General features: G+C 40.3%; 1 protein-coding gene across 3 annotated transcripts; it reads right to left on the bottom strand.

Moving 5' to 3' along the window:
- Nucleotides 1-9733: 9733 nt before the first annotated feature.
- On the bottom strand, nt 9734-16831 carry LOC311053992 (serine/threonine-protein kinase SBK1). Of its 3 annotated transcripts, none has more exons than XM_084069837.1 (4): nt 16439-16831; nt 14526-14699; nt 12799-13001; nt 9734-11311 (listed from the first exon to the last, which is right to left on the bottom strand). In XM_084069837.1, exons 2-4 carry the CDS (start codon nt 14686-14688, stop codon nt 10679-10681), a joined length of 999 nt encoding a protein of 332 aa, XP_083925963.1. In that variant the 5' UTR covers nt 14689-14699; nt 16439-16831; the 3' UTR covers nt 9734-10678. The 3 variants fall into 3 exon arrangements, with proteins under 3 accessions (XP_083925963.1, XP_083925964.1, XP_083925965.1); XM_084069838.1 differs by having other exon boundaries at nt 14526-14697; nt 16548-16830; XM_084069839.1 differs by having other exon boundaries at nt 14526-14697; nt 16552-16830.
- Between the last annotated feature and the right edge of the window lie 813 nt (nt 16832-17644).

Genomic DNA, 17644 nt, shown 5'->3' with positions numbered 1-17644 from the left:
GACCCAAATGGAGGAAGAACTTGATCACACTCCAACTCAAAGTGCAAACAAAGTCTCAGTGTGACAAAATTGACAGCAAACACAGGTACAAGAAACAGAGGATCCAACTAACACTAACAGAACCAAACTGGTATACATACCAGAACTAACTAGGGGAGGCATGCGTTAATCCGACAGACCTTTTCTCCGACTATGTGGCATCCGCGTGCGGTTAGGATTAGGGTGCGGGTTTGGTTCGGGTTTACTGTTTAATGTCGGAGCACTGCGCTGTCGGAGGAATGCGCTGTCGGACTAACGTATTGCACCCACTAACTAGACACCATGCTGGGCAAGACCTGGCCGATTGAGTGCCTAAACGGAAGTACCAGAATTTGGCGGAAGTACCACCCAAGGAAATGACGTTAATACTTTACAAATCTGTTAAGGTTCTCTGTAAATGAAACAAGTGTTGTGATTGGTCAAAAAATGTCGTTTCCGGGGGAAACACGCACTGTATACGACGGAAGTCCTGCCCCTATAAACCATATTCACACGGTGGCCATTTTAGAATTTTACATTGAAAGTGCCACCCCGGTGCCGTGGCAACCGGGTTGGCACTTTCAATGTAAAATTCTTCATTAACTTGATAGCAATATGGCCGCCGTGTGAATATGGTCTATTGACACTCTCTGCTTTAGGTCGTGACCAGGCTCTTCTCTTCGCATATGAGTGAGGCTGGGAACGAGGCAAACTAGACACAGGTTAAACTCAAAGACAATCAACACAGGGATTGGCTGGGGAAAACAGGACACTAGGTGACTCAAATGAACAATCACAGGGTAGGTGAGACTAGACTGACAGCTACAAAGACAACAGAAAAAAATAGGAACAATACTTCAAAATAAAAGGAACACAGCCATAAAGTAAACCCTAAGAACACCACAGAAAACAGGAAACAATATAACTACAAAATAAAACACGGAGACAGATCCTGACAAATTCAAATATAGGTTAAAGCTCAAATATGTGGTCCCCTCAGCCCCCTCGTCTTTACACAATTCATTAATTGAAGGGGCACTATGTGTGTTCACACATACTGTATGTACTGGTGAGAGACTGTACTTTTACTGTATACAGTACTTATATACTGACAGTCACTTCGTGCCGCGCTATGAGCTTGCAGATCTGCTATTTTTGACAAAACTTGAAAATGTGTGCACATTTTTTAATATAATTATATATATATATTTTGAACTCAAAATGTTTAACTCAAATCTTTACTTCTGGAGGTCCCTGGAACAAAATATTTTGAGTCGGGGGCTCCACGGCCAAATACATATAATTTTGGGGGTCCTTCCTTGACATGAAAAATGTCAAGGAAGCACCACTGATATAGCAACATACGTTTGTCTGTTAGAAGACATTTGTAAAATCGGCCTCAGGTCTCAATGGGTTAGACATGTGGTTTGCGGCTGTGTTTCTGCTAAACTGGCTGTTCTAGCAAAACCAGCAGTCATTTTCCGTTGCACTTAATCTCTGATCAGTTCAGCATGACACATTTGTGAGAGACAAAATCTCGAGCTGTTATTCAAACATATATGACCTGGATTTTAGACTTTTTGGAATTGTATTATACTGCAACTCAATCGTTTCACCATGCTGTAATTCAAGGTATTCACCTAGAATTCGAAAGTTCCCAATTTGACCTCTGCTAGGGCCCTATCTTGGCCAAGAGTGGCTAAAGCCACTATTTGGGAATTTAGCATGGCGCAAGGGGCGTTCCCGTGCAAAAGTTGCTATATTCGGACACCGGCCATATCCCTAAAACACCTGCTTAACTGGCAACTGCTGATAAAAACACAATTTAATTTTTAAAAAAAGTAATGAAATGAAAAGTAATGAAAAGGTGTAATGACAATCACATTCACAATCACCTAATTCAGAAGTGAACTCTGCGGCCGCACTGAGGCACTTATAAGGTTGGACACTATACCCGACGTTTGCTTCATACGCACTAGCCTTTGAATGCCTTTGAATAAAGCCATATTTGATCGACATTATCACCCACATGTTACTGATTACAGAGAATGTTATTATTGGATTAATGAAACTGAATGGAGCGAATGGCATCGCGCACGATGCGTGGCACAAATCAGTGTCTTCTTTGAATAGACTATCATCTTATATAAACACAATTGACACAAGGAATTGACATTCTCACTTCTGCTGATTATAGGAAAATAAAACATTTAAAATGTAATGATCACAGATATTCGTTGAGAATTAGGGAGTCTCTGAATGTTGTGCCTTTGTGTGCCCGGCCGACTCCAGACATGTCCATTGCAGGCACACTCTACTAAACGAATTTGGCATAGCTGGTGGTATTGGAATCTGCTTTGCGCTTTCTTAAACGTGTGTGGGCAAGATAGCAATTTTGGGGATTATGCAAGGCGCAAATAACGGAGTCGGCATAATTAATAGCGGGTATATCGGCCGCAAAATACCGTTTAGGGAGAGTGCCGGCTCCCTTACCCGTAATTCACGGGTAGTGGGCAGCGGGTGCGGGTAAAGCATTCGCAAGAATAGAGCCCCTACTCCTTTTTTTCGCCAGGCCGGGAGGCGGAGATTATATTTCTGCCCCTGTCCATTCGTGAGTCCGGTCTGTTTACAGCTAAAGTCTCGGACACTGCTGGACCTAACCTCGCGTCACCAGGCTTTCCTCCGAGTATGCGTTACTAAAGACCCATATGATCCGGTCTAGGCCACGCCTACTGAAAAAAGAAAAAAGAAAAAAAAATCTCTTTCCGAATTTTGCCCATCCGGTTTTGCGGTGCCGCTTTGTTTTGGTTCCCCAATCCCTATTTAAATGGAATAGAATTTCCCCATGGGATAATACAGACGCTAAATAGTCTCCGGAAAGTGCACTCACATTTATATTTAAAAAATAAGCTAAACTACGCCGCATCAAGGATTTTATTAGGACGGACCTATTTTGGGGTGAGTCAGGGTGAGGTCTTCCCGGCTCTGCCCATCCGGCCGCTTGATGGTGCGGATGACGCGCCTGGTGACGTAGAGTTACTTCCGCTCCCGACCGAATCATAGACCCGAAAAGATATGCTGCCCAGGCTATGCTGGACCAACCAGTATGAAACTTTTCATGCACACTCCTAGTAGGCAAAGGAAGAACGTCCCTCACAATTTTTCAAGTCGGCCTCATTATGGTGGCGTAACAGGTCGCGTTACATTTTGGCGGCCATTTTCTGGTTCCATCGTTCCAGACCCCATTCATTTTTCCCATAGAGATTTCCAAAAAGAAAAATGGAAGAAATCAGTTCTTGTACTGTATGACATTCCTGACTGAATAAAGTCTTGGGTAAAAAACTCTCAAACACTAAAGACATTTTTATTTTAGGACTTAGGAACATCACTGGTGTGCTCAAACGTTCATTTGGACAAAAAATTATGTGTCCTCCAGAAGTCTATTGCAAAGGTACCTATTACTGTACCTATAGTTCTTTCAAATAAGCAGTTCCCAAACAACTGACCCTGATAAACTAAATTCGTACTTTCCCCTTGCCATTCAGTTTTTACCTATTGAATGAATCCATTCTGAGTGATTATTTTGGATTATGATGATTTCCCATTGTCTTTATTCAACCAACAAAGTCAATTAAATATAAAAATCCAGAGTGTTAATTTAACTGATTTCAGGTTATCCGAAATCCGTAGTTACAACTACAACTACAACTGCAACTACGACTATCCTTATGATGACTACTTTTCAGGCTCCTGTCGGCCTGACCACAGGTCTGTCCCTGGGGGGAGTAGGCATGATTATGATAATAATATGCTGCTTCTCCTGAGTCTGTTTTTGAGAAGACGCACATTTAAGTGTGAGTATATTAATGTGGTGAGATTATATCAATGACCCCTGAAGATGACAGTCCTGTTTCAAGTGTCTGAATTACATGTTTTAGTACTTGTCCATTCATTTGAAAGAAAGGAACTGATTTGATAGACTGCAGATGCAGCAATGCTACTCTCTGGTCACCAGAGGCCAGTCTTTGGACAGATAGTATCATGTTTTCCCTAGTATTCAGCATTGGTATTAAGTTAAGGGCCGTTCACACTGAGCACTTAAACTATAACTATAACTATAAAAATACAGTTTTAAAAATCAAGTGGACGGTAGAGTTCACACCAACTACAAAAACATTTTTGCAATGGTAAACGATATAGTTATAATTATCGTTATGGTTATAGGCCCTTTTAGTCCTTCGTTTCCAATTCAAACCCAGATGAAAATGTCAACATGTCGCTTATTGCCTGAGCCGAGTGTAATCATGAACATCAGTAAATATCTTACACTATGTAAAACATTGCCGGAATTGTGCGTGCGTGCACATGTGTGTGTGTGTGCGTGCATGTGAGTGAGATATCTGCAACCTTTTGAACCCTTTTTTATCCTAACACCTAAACAACAATAGAATTTTACACACATTGGTGGCTATAGGAATAATTTTGGAAAAAGTGATTGGAAAAAACAACCCACAGCATGATTACATCAACACTCAACATGCAGGAAAGTCTGGAGCCACTGTTAAACCTTCATGAAAGCACACTATGAATTATAATTAGAATGTTCATGTGATTACCCTCAGTTATGCTAAAATTCAGTTCTTCTCCACAGATGAGCAAATGTGAAAACGCGCACTTTGCTTACTTTCTTTTTTCTCCTTTCTTAACTATACTCACACAACATATCTTAAACAGGTCAGATTGGTCTGACTATTAAATAAAAATGTGTTAACAGTTAAAGTTTTTTTTTTTTTTTTACCTTGGCTAAAACACAGAGCATCAATTCTCTTGTAACTTAAAACTGATTTCCCTTCTCTGTAGACATGCATGCTAAGGACTAAAATCATTTCACAAGAATTTGTTTTGGTCGTTTTCAAAATGTTATTATATTTTTTACTTTTTTTTGTTTTTCAATGGCTGCTGCCTGGTGTTAATTCTATGGTTTTCATATTGTACTATACTGTTAAAATGTGTTCATGTCCCCCATGTTGTATAGAAGCTCCGCCTTACTGACATCAACATTGTTGATGTCAGTGACAATGACATTGACATAACTTATTTTCATTTTTATGATGTGCTATTAACTATCTTCATATTATCAATTCTTATTATTTATTTATTGTAGAATTCAAGAAATGCCAGATTTTTTTATTTATTTCTACTATTGGCTCTGGTGTTACTTTTATGACTTTTATGGATGTTACAGTTAGTTTAGGATGATTGGGATCGGGAGCTTCATTTGGGGTCTCAGGGGATGGCAATTGCCACCCCCTGGGGTTCACATTTGACCTCAAATTCTGTTTGTTTATTATCATTCAGAGGTTTGGTGAACTGTATATCCACTTTGTTTAACCAGTTTTTCCTCTACACAGTTTTCATAGAAATAAGTTAACTTTTTAAATCCTTTAACAATGACAAATTGACCATAAGTTTCTAACACAATCTGTTTAAATGTTCTTTAATAATTACGTTTTAAAATGTTGTATGGTTGATTTCAGTGTTGCATTCACACATAAATCAATTAAAGCAACCTTTTTTTCTTTGTGATTTAGGTTTTAATTTCTTGAGAGTCCGAAAATATTATCTGAAATACATACATTGTTAAAATGTGTGCGTTATAAAATGGACAATTTGGATATTGAAATTTCAACTATTTAGTTATAATTAGTTAAACAAATATGCATATGATAACATTTTAGCCTGTGTTGCCTTATTAGTATACAGTTCCTTTAGCAGTGTTCATGTTGATTGTAGATATTATGAGCACCATAATACAATAATTGTTGCTGGGTACCCCACAGATTGTATGAAAAAAAAAGTTTTTTTTAGCAGATTCAATTATAGACCTCAATAACATCCTTATTATTTATTTACCCTTAATTTCTCAAAACAGACCCTAGTCAAAAAGTTCTATTGGATATTTTAACAAGTGGACCCATGGTAAATTGCACTAATGACATTTTTAGATTTGCAATGTAATAGCAACGTGTACTAAAAAATGAATTATCCTTTCTAAAACTTTGAATCATCACATACTTTGAAATTGCTCTGTTGTTGAGTGTCAAACTGTATGTTATTTAATCATCTATAGTTTGATAATAGTTTAAAAAAATACAGTATATGTATATGTATATTTTTTTGTATATGTATATGTATGTCCTATTACTACAACTCAATCTCTCCCCTCGTCTAGATTCAGACAGGGCTTTTTTCAATAGTCCTCATACAGCCAAGGAGAACCCCAGCTTCAAAATGAAATCTATGCACTCCCCGCACTAGCTCGAAACATTAAGAATACAATTTAATGTCCATGCACTTTAGCATTCTTCGTATTCACTTAAACCTTTACCCTTCTGGTCAAGACATATGAGAGCAGCTGCTCGCTACAAATGTTGACAATAGTAAGGCCATCGCGGCAAGACCGACAGACCTGCTAGTGCTGCTTTTAAGAGATGGACTAGTGCTGCTTTTAAGAGACATACAGACCCGCTATTGCTGCTTTTAAGACATACAGACCCACGAGTGCTGCTTTTAATAGACATCGAGACCCACTACTCATGCTTTTAAGAGACCGACAGACCCACTAGTGCCTCACATGGCTTTACCAGGAGTCAAGCAAGGGCCACTGAGATTGCAGAACCAACAATATACCCAAAGGGACTAATTTGTAAGTAGTGGTCCTGCTGTAATATGTAAACATCACACGCAGCCAGGCAGCGAGGGGCCTTGCTGAGGGATCAGGATGTAGGATTAAGGCCACTGGAAGGTTGAAACCAAAATAGACACACAGAACACATACACATACGCAAGTGAAAGGGGCAACATTTTCTTTCTGGGTTCTAGTTTAGTTTTGGCACAGCAGAGCCAAACTGCACTCATCAGGGTTAAATAAGATTAAAATGTCACCTATTTATTTAGAACTACAATCCAGTTGAGAAGATGGATCTACTTTGACAACCTGTTTTAACAAGAACAGACTTATTGTGTTTTGCGTTAAACCGGCTTTGCTTATGAAGGTAGCTGTTTTTGACCCTTTGGTACCAGACGACTAAAGCGGATGCATCACATTAACTTGATGCGGTAAAGAACATAAAAAATCATGTTAAATCAAGATAGTGCTTTCAGGAGGCTGTCTTCATGATGATTTGGTACACTTTGGTGGATTTTAATAAAGCACATTAGATCAATATTACATATCTAAGACATATTGCAAATTATTGCAAATTATTCCATATAATATATGGCTCAAGAGTTTTGTCAGTATTATATGTTTTGAATGAATTATTCAAAAAAATCTCCAAGTTCAATGATCACTTTTATGGAAGTGTTCATAACCTCATGTTTCAAATATTTGCCGTAAGTACCCTGACCTCACACACTCGCTAACATCATTCGATGTGGTTTGTCATGGGCCCAGCTTCCTTCCACGGCCGACTCAACAGATCTGCACGCCTGTAAAATGTTAATGTTATTTTTTTTAGCTATACCCCATGCTGTCTTCTATGGTGGTGGTGGAGGAGGGATGGGCTCATGCTGGTGAGAAAGGCCCCAGTTGTGGTGACTTTCCATAACACAGGAGTGGGATTATTAATAGTGCTCCCACGAGTTCGGTGCCATCCAAGAAGCCCTGTTGCCTTGTCTAAGGCCTTGTTCGACTGAGTGTGTGTGTGTGTGTGTGTGTGTGTGTGTGTGTGTGTGTGTGTGTGTGTGTGTGTGTGTGTGTGTGTGTGTGTGTGTGTGTGTGTGTGTGTGTGTGTGTGCGTGTGTGCGTGCGTGCGTGTGCGCGCGCGCGCGCGTGCGTGCGTGCGCGTGAGAGAAAGGTGGGGGGTGAAAAGGACGATCATTGTGTGCAGAAGCGGGTGATGCAATTCAAATGGGAAGCACATGGTATCCAAATGTACGGGTTCCACACATGTCAGTAACAAATCATATGGTGGGACATCTCCCATTCCTTCCAAACCTCAAGCTTCATGGTGAAGGATGGTTAATGCTAAAAAAAGGAAATCTGCCTCATTCGAGGGCAAACTCAATGAACCTGCAACAGGTCAGTGTTTATATAGCCTCGGAAACCCAGCCTTTTTTTTGTTTCAAAAGAAAAAAGTCTGGGCGAACGGTGCAGGAACGATGGTCTTAGGACCTTGTTAACTCCTAACCAACCAGAGTGCAGAGGGGCGTCGCTCTAAATTTGGTGACGTCAGCCTGCTCCGTGCACAGACCGGGGGGGGGAGGCGGGGACATAGATTGGTGAAGCAATCGGAGGACGCGCACTGCTCCGGGCGCCTGGGTTTGGATCCGCCCTTCGAGACCATGGATTGCTCTTGTTCTCTCAGTCTAGTGTTTATATAAACTGAATAGAAGCCAAGTAGAATTTACCTCATGCAAGCAATCTAGAATAAATTGATGCTCTGATGCTTACTCTCATCTTGCAGATACACAGACTTGTGTCTACATTTAACTGTTGATGATTTACACAAAAGGCACATCACACACACATCACATAATATTACAAACACGCCAGTGGTGTAGATATAAATATACCTGTCTATGGCCACAACATCCTGTCTTAAACATCTGCTGAATCAGTGTGACACCTAGAGGATGTAAATCACCATGGCGACGATAAGAGTGATTCCCATCTAGATGGCCTGTTTACCACAAAAGTATTGCATGCAATATACTCTTTTGTAAAAAAACAAAACCAGTGAAATACAGGCTTCTTAAATCAGCAGATGAAATGTATTAAAGATAAAGAAAAGTATGGCAATACTGAAATTAAGGCGGAATCACAGAGTGATAAAGTGTTGACTTTTTGTACAGTACACTGACCAACATGCAACATGGCCAGAACAACATCCCTGCTACAGTACAACAGGATCATATTAATAACCTGTGCAAGACCCGCACACGTTGCCATGCCCACTGTGTTCTTCTGTGGTCACCCTCAGCACACGCACCAACATTTGAAGCCATTCAACCCCCTGTTGGCCCTGTTGCATGAGTGAGATCTTTAGCAGGGATATCTGGAGAGTCATAATGCCAACAAGGGGTTTGCTGTTGGGTTTATCTTGGATGTGTTGGAATATGACAGGACCGGACCCCTGTGGGTTAGCTGAAAGATGACCCCGGTTAAAGTAAAACCCCTAAGATTTGCTGCAAAGCATGGAGAGGAGGCGAGCAGTTTCAGGCCTTGGGCCAAGTTTGGCACTGGCCATTGTGGCGGTTGTGGGGGGGGGGGCTCATGTAACATTCTGTTGCAAACAGGCGTTCTTGTGCCACGCTGGAGCTGAACAAAAGAAGAGCATCAGTCAGTAGAGGGCCAGCTGCAACAGATGCTATGAGATTATCTGATGTAAAGGGGTGAAGTCAGTGATTAGGTAAGAGGAGAGAGAAGTGAATCGATTGGTAGTGAAGGAGAGAGAGTGAATTATAGTGTGCGTGGTACCACGCACACTATAATTGTGAATAGGCTTAATTGTGTATAGGCTTAAGATGTACCGCCGGTACATCTTAAGTGTAAGTTACGTCATAGTGTAGTTTGGTGGTGGTGCGAAAACAACAGATTTTTAAGCGGCACCGGCATGTGATCAAGTATAACTCAAGGCTTTAGGTCATGGATGTTGCTTCAAAGAGGGTAATGTGATATCAGCCCCCAGAGAGTAGATGAAAAGAGCCAGACAGGAGACAGATGACGTTTATTTGTTCCTTTTCACAGTTGCACCCGTCACACACGGTGACCCCCACTTACAGCTTCATAAATTGCGACATCGGATACAACCGACATGGACGGTAGGGAATATGTTAAGCAAAAGTGGAAAGGGAACATATTTACCACCACATTGCCATGATTTCTATGCTGCTCATTAACAAATCCTCTCTGACTGAGCAGTGTTATGAAGATGGTTCATCACTACTTGTAACAACTGGGTTAACTTGGTGTTTCCAGATTGCATTTCTAAAACATTTTTTTTATTAAGATCATAAATGAAGCAGCACACACCATCATATATTCTGTACAAAGTCAAATCCGGAGTGTTAAATTAAGTAACTGTAACTGCAACAATTGCTTACATTTTTAAATAATGCACAGTGCAAGTACTTCATTGTACAATAATTAACGTATTATTCAATATACAGTACATTAAGTCAAATGAGCTGTATGATACAGTAGTAATACTACTAGAAATCAACAACTGCTATTCGTCAGGATTCCTGACATTAAAATAAGTTGTAATGCTTGCTACAGAAGTTCAAAACTTGTGTTGCAGTTGCATGGTTCTAATTCATATTGTGCACTAGTTGTTTTTTGTTGCTGTTTTTTACATTTATTTTCATGTGCGCTGGACAGGTCAGCCATGGCTTGGTATTTACTCTATACACATTCCACCTCAAGAAAATAAACTGGATTAAAATAAAGACTCAATTCACAGAAAGGAAATCTGTGTTCCACACGTTTTATAGTGCTTACGCCAGTGGGTTGTACTTCCATTGACTCATTATCCATGAATAGCCTTTAAACTGGACACTAGGACACTGCAAAGATACAAACATACCTTTACATGGTGTGTGAGTATTAGAAGCTATAGATATAGTAGTAATACAGTGAATTCTATAGGTCAGGGTGTTAGGTACCAGACTGCTTCTCTTTGCAATTCCCAGTTTCCGCCTGCTGTTCATTCCTGTGCTCCTTCTTCAGCCAGTCTTTCTCTGCGTAAGCCCTCACCTCCCCCACCGTGCTCCTCGCCCCCGCGTCCAGAGCGAGCAGTTTCCCAAACATCGTCATGGCCTCCGGGGTGAACCTCCTCCACAGAGGCGGAACGTCCTCCTCGTCCCTGGGTTTCTCCTCTGCGTTGCACCAGTCGGCGAACTCCTGGTAGAAGTCGTCTTTGTCGATGCAGCACTCCCAGGGGAAGTAGCCGGTGAGGATGCAGAAGATGACCACGCCGAAGGCCCACGTGTCCAGGCTGGGTTCCACGCTGAGCGGCGGTGCGGTTACTTCTTCCTGGCCCTCAGGCAGCACCACGGCACACAGCTCCGGGGCCATGTAAGGCAGGGTTCCCGTGATGAAGCGGATCATGGTGCCCCTCTTCTGGGCCAGGCCAAAGTCAGCCAGCTTGACTCGGCAGCAGTGGCTGTCCAGCAGAAGAATGTTTTCTGGCTTGACGTCACGGTGGACCAGGCCGTGGCTGTGTATGAACTCCAGCGCGCTGGCGACCTGGAGGACGCAACGCTTCACAGACTCCTCTGGGATGCCCACCTGGGGAGGACAGTTTTTTTTTGTTTTACTATAGTGTTTGGATATGGATGTTCATTGAACATAATGGCTCTCAAGAAAGAAAGAAAACGTTGCAAAGCTCTCAAGCATTTTCATTCATTATAAATCCATACAGGAGCTTTGTGGAATGTATACAGTATGCTACCGCCAGCACTTTTCATTGGTTAAATATTTAGAAAACCCACTGACACACTTAAAGGAGCGTTTCACCCAAATTCAACCTTATCTTCATAAAATTGCTCCTCACTGAAGCACTGAAGATTGTATGATTTCCGTCTACTCACTCTGCATCTCATTAGTGGACTATAGAGTACAGTTGAGAAACGTGCCTACCAATGACATCGTCGATGGGGATTCCAAGCTAATAGAAACTACATGCTCCATCCAAACCTGCCTACCAATGATGTCACTGCTATAGGCAAGTTTCTGTCCACAGTCCTCCTCTGAGACACAGACCCAGTAGACAGAAATCTTATAATAAACATTAGAGAGGAATAATAGTAAAGATAGGTTGGAAATGGATGAAGTGGCCCTTTAATCACTCCCAACCACTGGCATCTGTAGAGTATATTTTCAAAATCTTTCAGAATGATCAAAAATATCAGATTTGCAAGATCACAACAGTGTTACATATATTTAGTAGTTAATAATTTAGGTGTTTTTCTACTGTTATTACTAATGTACTAACATTACTGAGACAAATTCCTTAATTCTGATTCCGATTCAGAAATTGTGGTTATAAACATGATCCACTACATTGAAAACTCAGGATATATGTGTAGCATAAAATGCTTCAGGCAATGTACTGTAAATAGCAAATCTCTGTATTGCGACAAAGTGAAAGAATAACAGTGTGTGTGTGTGTGTGTGTGTGTGTGTGTGTGTGCGTGTGCGTGCGTGCGTGCGTGCGTGCGTGCGTGTGTGTGTGTGTGTGTGTGTGTGTGTGTGTGTGTGTGTGTGTGTGTGTGTGTGTGTGTGTGTTGAAAATGGATGAAGTGGCCCTTTAATCACTCCCAACCACTGGCATCTGTACAGTATATTTTCAAAATCTTTCAGAATGATCAAAAATATCAGATTTGCAAGATCACAACAGTGTTACATATATTTAGTAGTTAATAATTTAGGTGTTTTTCTACTGTTGTTACTAATGTACTAACATTACTGAGACAAATTCCTTAATTCTGATTCCGATTCAGAAATTGTGGTTATAAACATGATCCACTACATTGAAAACTCAGGATATATGTGTAGCATAAAATGCTTCAGGCAATGTACTGTAAATAGCAAATCTCCGTATTGCGACAAAGTGAAAGAATAACAGTGTGTGTGTGTGTGTGTGTGTGTGTGTGTGTGTGTGTGTGTGTGTGTGTGTGTGTGTGTGTGTGTGTGTGTGTGTGTGTGTGTGTGTGTATTATTATTATTTATGTTTTGCTTTTTGCTTCTTCTTTTTTTACTGGCATAATACTCACCTTTGGTTGGATGACAGCAAACAGGTCCCTCCCGATGACAAGCTCCTGAGCGAAACCATAGTGCTCATTAGACTGGAAGGCGATGCCAAACAGGCCCACAATGCAGGGGTGGCAGGACAGGTGTAAGGAGATGCAATACTCCCTTAGGAAACCTTGCAGCTTTGTGGAGGATTTGGGCATCACTTTCAGGGCCATGGGCGTCCCTGCGTATAATTAGGCTAATTTCATCAAAGCTCCACGGTTTCATTCACTCACAGATATTCATATTTTACAGAAGCTCGTTGTGACACTGCCTGTTAGTTGTAACCACATTTTTCACACTGTTGTTTTTACATAGACCATGATGCCCAGTGACCACCAGTAGCCATAAGCAGTGTCTGTAGCAGGCTCCGGTTTGGCGCTTCTCATTAAAGAACCACACAAAGTGGGCGTGCTTGCTGGCAAGAAAGTGACTAAAGCTTAAAGTTAACTTCACGTAAATGTTCACAAGATACTAAACAATGAGATGAACACGTGTTGATGATTTGATTTCTGTTTTTGTCGCCATTTCTGCCAACCAGCACACCTTGATGTGTTAATTTATGTAGACCTATTTACTGTACAGTATGTACTGTATGTAGGCCAATTTATTTATTCATTCATTTATCATTTATTCACTCATGAGAAACAAACAGTGCTAAACTAGAACCTGCTTCCAGCAAGTAGCCGCTTTAGGAATTATGGTCTATAAAAACTGAATATAGTGTTACTGTTGAATAATTACCCAGTGTGAGAAAACAATACAAGTATAAAATTTAAATGTGAGTAACTGGTAAGGTCAAGACACATCTAAGGACACAACTTCTGTTCGTATATAGCCCACTGGTTCTCAATGTACAGTAGAACCCTCAGGGATCCTTCAGGGGGTCCCCAGCTAAATTATTTATAGGCACCAAATGGGATCAACGATCTGTTACTCAATGAGTTACAGATTTGTACATTTCTGCACTCTCTGGGTTAAATTAACACAGTTTTACAGTGTCAATTGGGGTCCTAGAGAATAAAGATATCAAAATCGTACGAAATGGGGGATCATGGCCTAATGCATATTAGCCTAATGCCTGAAATTAACCCATTAAGACCGGGAAAGCATCTGTCATTTTAGACTTACCACTTTAACCATATATTTTATACTTGGCTATTAAGAAATAGCAGATATACAAGCTCATAGACCAATTATTTGTTTACTAACATTGAGCCTGGACGCACAGGTGATTGTTTCACGCAATCAATTCCCAACCTGTTTCGGGGTGCACTGGTTTCAGCACACCCCAACCCCCTCTTGTGTGTGTTGGCTAGTGAGACGCGTCCTAACGAGACCTGATATAATGGGTTTCGTTGCGCGCATACTGGCTGCACGCAGCCAGTATGACGTCGTCTGTTAAGGGGTCTATAGCGCGGCACTGAGTGCCTGCACTATGAGCTTGTAGATCTGCTATTGTTTGAGCACCACTGATATATAGCAACATACTGTTAGGATTTCGAAGACATTTTTGCTTTACAAAACATATTTATTCAAAGATTTGCACAAAGATTTGCACACATTTTCACGATTTTTCAAAAAGAATTGCAGATCTACAAGCTCGTAGCATGGCGATGAGCTTGTATATCTGCTATTCTTTAATATCCAAAGAATTCTAAAAATGACACACAGATGCTTTCCCTGGTTAAAAAGAATCATTGGCTACCTCTGCGGCGGTGTGTGACCAGCAGCACCTTGCCGTATTTCCCCCGGCCGATCTCCTTGATGACGTTGAAGTGTTCCTTTATCTCCAGGTGGCTGAGGCTCTGCGCCGTGATCTCCATCAGCTCGTCTATCAGGCTTCCGTCGGGCAGACCCAGTTCAATCATCTTCTCTATCTGACAACGTGGGACGTGTCATCAAGACGTGTTAAATATAAAAAAGTTTAAACATGTTAAAAAGTTTCATATTATGTACCTGAAAAAAATCATAATCATAATGTATAATTTAATTCATCATAATTCATAATGACAGATTAATGATGTTGAATGACATCATAAATGTATATACAAAACCTACAACTAGGCACTATAATTACATTACACAACACAGCCATGCAAATAATGTATTACATCTACACGTTATTCTCAATTTGTAATTCTACTACACTGTACATATATGTAAAAGTGTATTTGTGATGTGCACTAGGATCTTGCAGATATTTTCATGACACATCGAAAAACAATATATCATCAACATGTATTTATTTTGTAACTGTACTTATGATGCATGTGTTTCATAGAAAGGAATAGGTTTATTTTAATATGTACTTTGTCGTATGACAGTGTTGCACAAATGAAAATAGTAGATCTACAAGCTGACAATATCACACAGTATATTGTGCCGCATTGTGAGCTTGCAGATCTGCTATTTTTGAAAACCTATAACGACATACCCAAAATAGGGACACCAGGTAGAAAGTGGTAAAGTGGGATTTATAAATATTAGAGCTTGTGAATAAATAATAACTACATTGAATCCATTGGAACAAAGGTTATTTTTCCATTTCCTGAAAAATAACAGTTTTGGACATCCGCCCAAAATATGCAATATGTTGAAAGATCTGATTCATACTGTATAACCTACATTACATAAATGACACTATCTGTTAAACTATATCTGTTAAAATAATCATGTATTAATACTGGAGACACATGCACAAAAAATGCATACCACCAATCCTTAGCTACTGAAAACTATAGCTACTGAGACAATTTTCACTCTCAGCTACTATTTATCTCATTTCAATAAGACAAAGGCAATTATCAAAGTATCATTATACATACAGTACAGTAGCTTAGTAAAAAAGAAAAAAAAATGCAAATGAATTACTTTACAGTATAAATAATAAACGTTTAAGGTACTAAATCTGTTGTACCTGTCAACTGTAGTAATAATCAGTAATTATCATAATGATCATAATAATAAAAAATGCAATGGCCCCTATTCAATAAATCCACTCCATTCTAAGTACAACTTGTCATCTAAATGTGTATCATGCAGTATTCATGTTTTAATTATTATTTTTATTTATTTATGGTGGCACAGTAATATAAACCAGTGTTGCCTGTTGGTAAGGGTCAAGGCTCACAGTCTGAATTAGCATTGGGCAGCTCCAAAACTCAAATGTTAAATTAGTCTTCAGACACCTTTCAGCGAGTTGTGCACTACTGCATATGCAAAAGTTGCATAACACATTTTATTGCAGTGCTAAAGGGTTTATTTTTATTGGCAGTTGATTTGATGTAGTGACTGTGACATTAATTAAAATATGTATTTATGATCCCTTGTTATTGATATGTTTTAAATAATCAATTTGATATAACCTTTTTAAGCTTGATAACATGATAAAGAATAAAACTGACCACACTTTAATTAATGATGAAACATTATTTCACAGACTAATACTATATTGTTTACTGTAACGGTGAAAGTTTCCAAACTTTTTTTTAAGTACAATTTCCACAACACTAGTTTGCAAGTCAAAACAAGGTTATGTTGTAGACTCTTTGAGTATGAGTAGGCTATTAGTATCAGCATTTGATGTCAGCTATATTTGTACCATCTTTCAGTCTTACCTTTTTTACGATCTATTCGCAGAAATCAGTTGCGGCTGACAAAACTCCCAAACCACACAAACACACACACATTCACACACACATACACACGTACACACACAATGACTCACTCACACGCCATGCAGGGAGGTGACGTGCATGTGGTCATCGTTGTTATGTTGTAGCAGGTTGAATCTGGTTGTCCTTTCTTCACCTTAACTACTGCTGAGGCATGGATCAGTTTGCAGAATGAAATCAGCAGCACAGAAAGAGCACTATCACACGCTTAGTCAGTTTGCCTGCCTGAACGAGGGGCTGTGCAGTGCTCTGTCAGCCCAGCTCAGCTATGAACTGCTATAGGGACTTAGTGAGAGCCCCTTTGACAGCTGATTACAGAGAGCCCCTGCAAAGGGCACTCATACACAGCCATACGCACGCGCACGCACACACACACACACACACACACACACACACACACACACACACACACACACACACACACACACACACACACACACACACACACACACACACACACACACACACACACACACACACACACACACACAGACAGACAGACAGACAGACAGACAGACAGACAGACAGACAGACAGACAGACAGACAGACAGACAGACAGACAGACAGACAGACAGACAGACAGACAGAAATACAGAAACACAGAAATATTAATCCCTTGGGATCCAGCTACTGTAACTGTGTCCACAGTTAGCTCATAGGGTACTACTCTAGTGCCAAAACCAGGAACACTTTCATTCATCTATGTACATGCTCTAAGTTACAGTGATGTGGGAATATTTGCATCCCTCAAATATCAAATTAATGTTTATTACGTTTCATTTGTGCAATCTAGTGACAATGATTCAAATTGAGACAAATGGCATTTTTTACTCTAAATGTTGTCTGGATCTCTTGTGTGTTTTCTATGCTTGTACCATTTGAACTGTTGGGGGACTTACATGAAGTTGTACACTAAGTGGTTATGAGGAGGTAAAGAACACATCGCTGTGCACCTTTAACCACACAGTTTTTGGTGTTTCCATTTACACATCCGTTCAAACTGCTTGTTCATCAAGATAGCGTGAGCAGTGTGAGATATAGACCCTGAGTTTCTGGAACTTACGCACTGAGGGTTTGATCCTGTAAGATAAGCGCCCACACACACACACACACACACACACACACACACACACACACACACACACACAC

Source organism: Gymnoscopelus microlampas, assembly GCF_963454915.1.
Source record: "Gymnoscopelus microlampas genome assembly, chromosome: 10".
Classification (NCBI taxonomy): domain Eukaryota; kingdom Metazoa; phylum Chordata; class Actinopteri; order Myctophiformes; family Myctophidae; genus Gymnoscopelus; species Gymnoscopelus microlampas.
This window is presented reverse-complemented; position numbering and strand designations above follow the sequence as displayed.

What these genes read in the sequence shown, in the direction of transcription:
- LOC311053992 (XM_084069837.1), bottom strand. Translation starts at nt 14,688, where the DNA reads ATGATTGAACTGGGTCTGCCCGACGGAAGCCTGATAGACGAGCTGATG. An exon ending in GGTCACACACCGCCGCAGAG is followed by an intron (nt 13,002 to 14,525) that starts GTAGCCAATGAT and finishes AATTATACGCAG; the next exon opens with GGACGCCCATGGCCCTGAAA. An exon ending in TTGCTGTCATCCAACCAAAG is followed by an intron (nt 11,312 to 12,798) that starts GTGAGTATTATG and finishes TGTCCTCCCCAG; the next exon opens with GTGGGCATCCCAGAGGAGTC.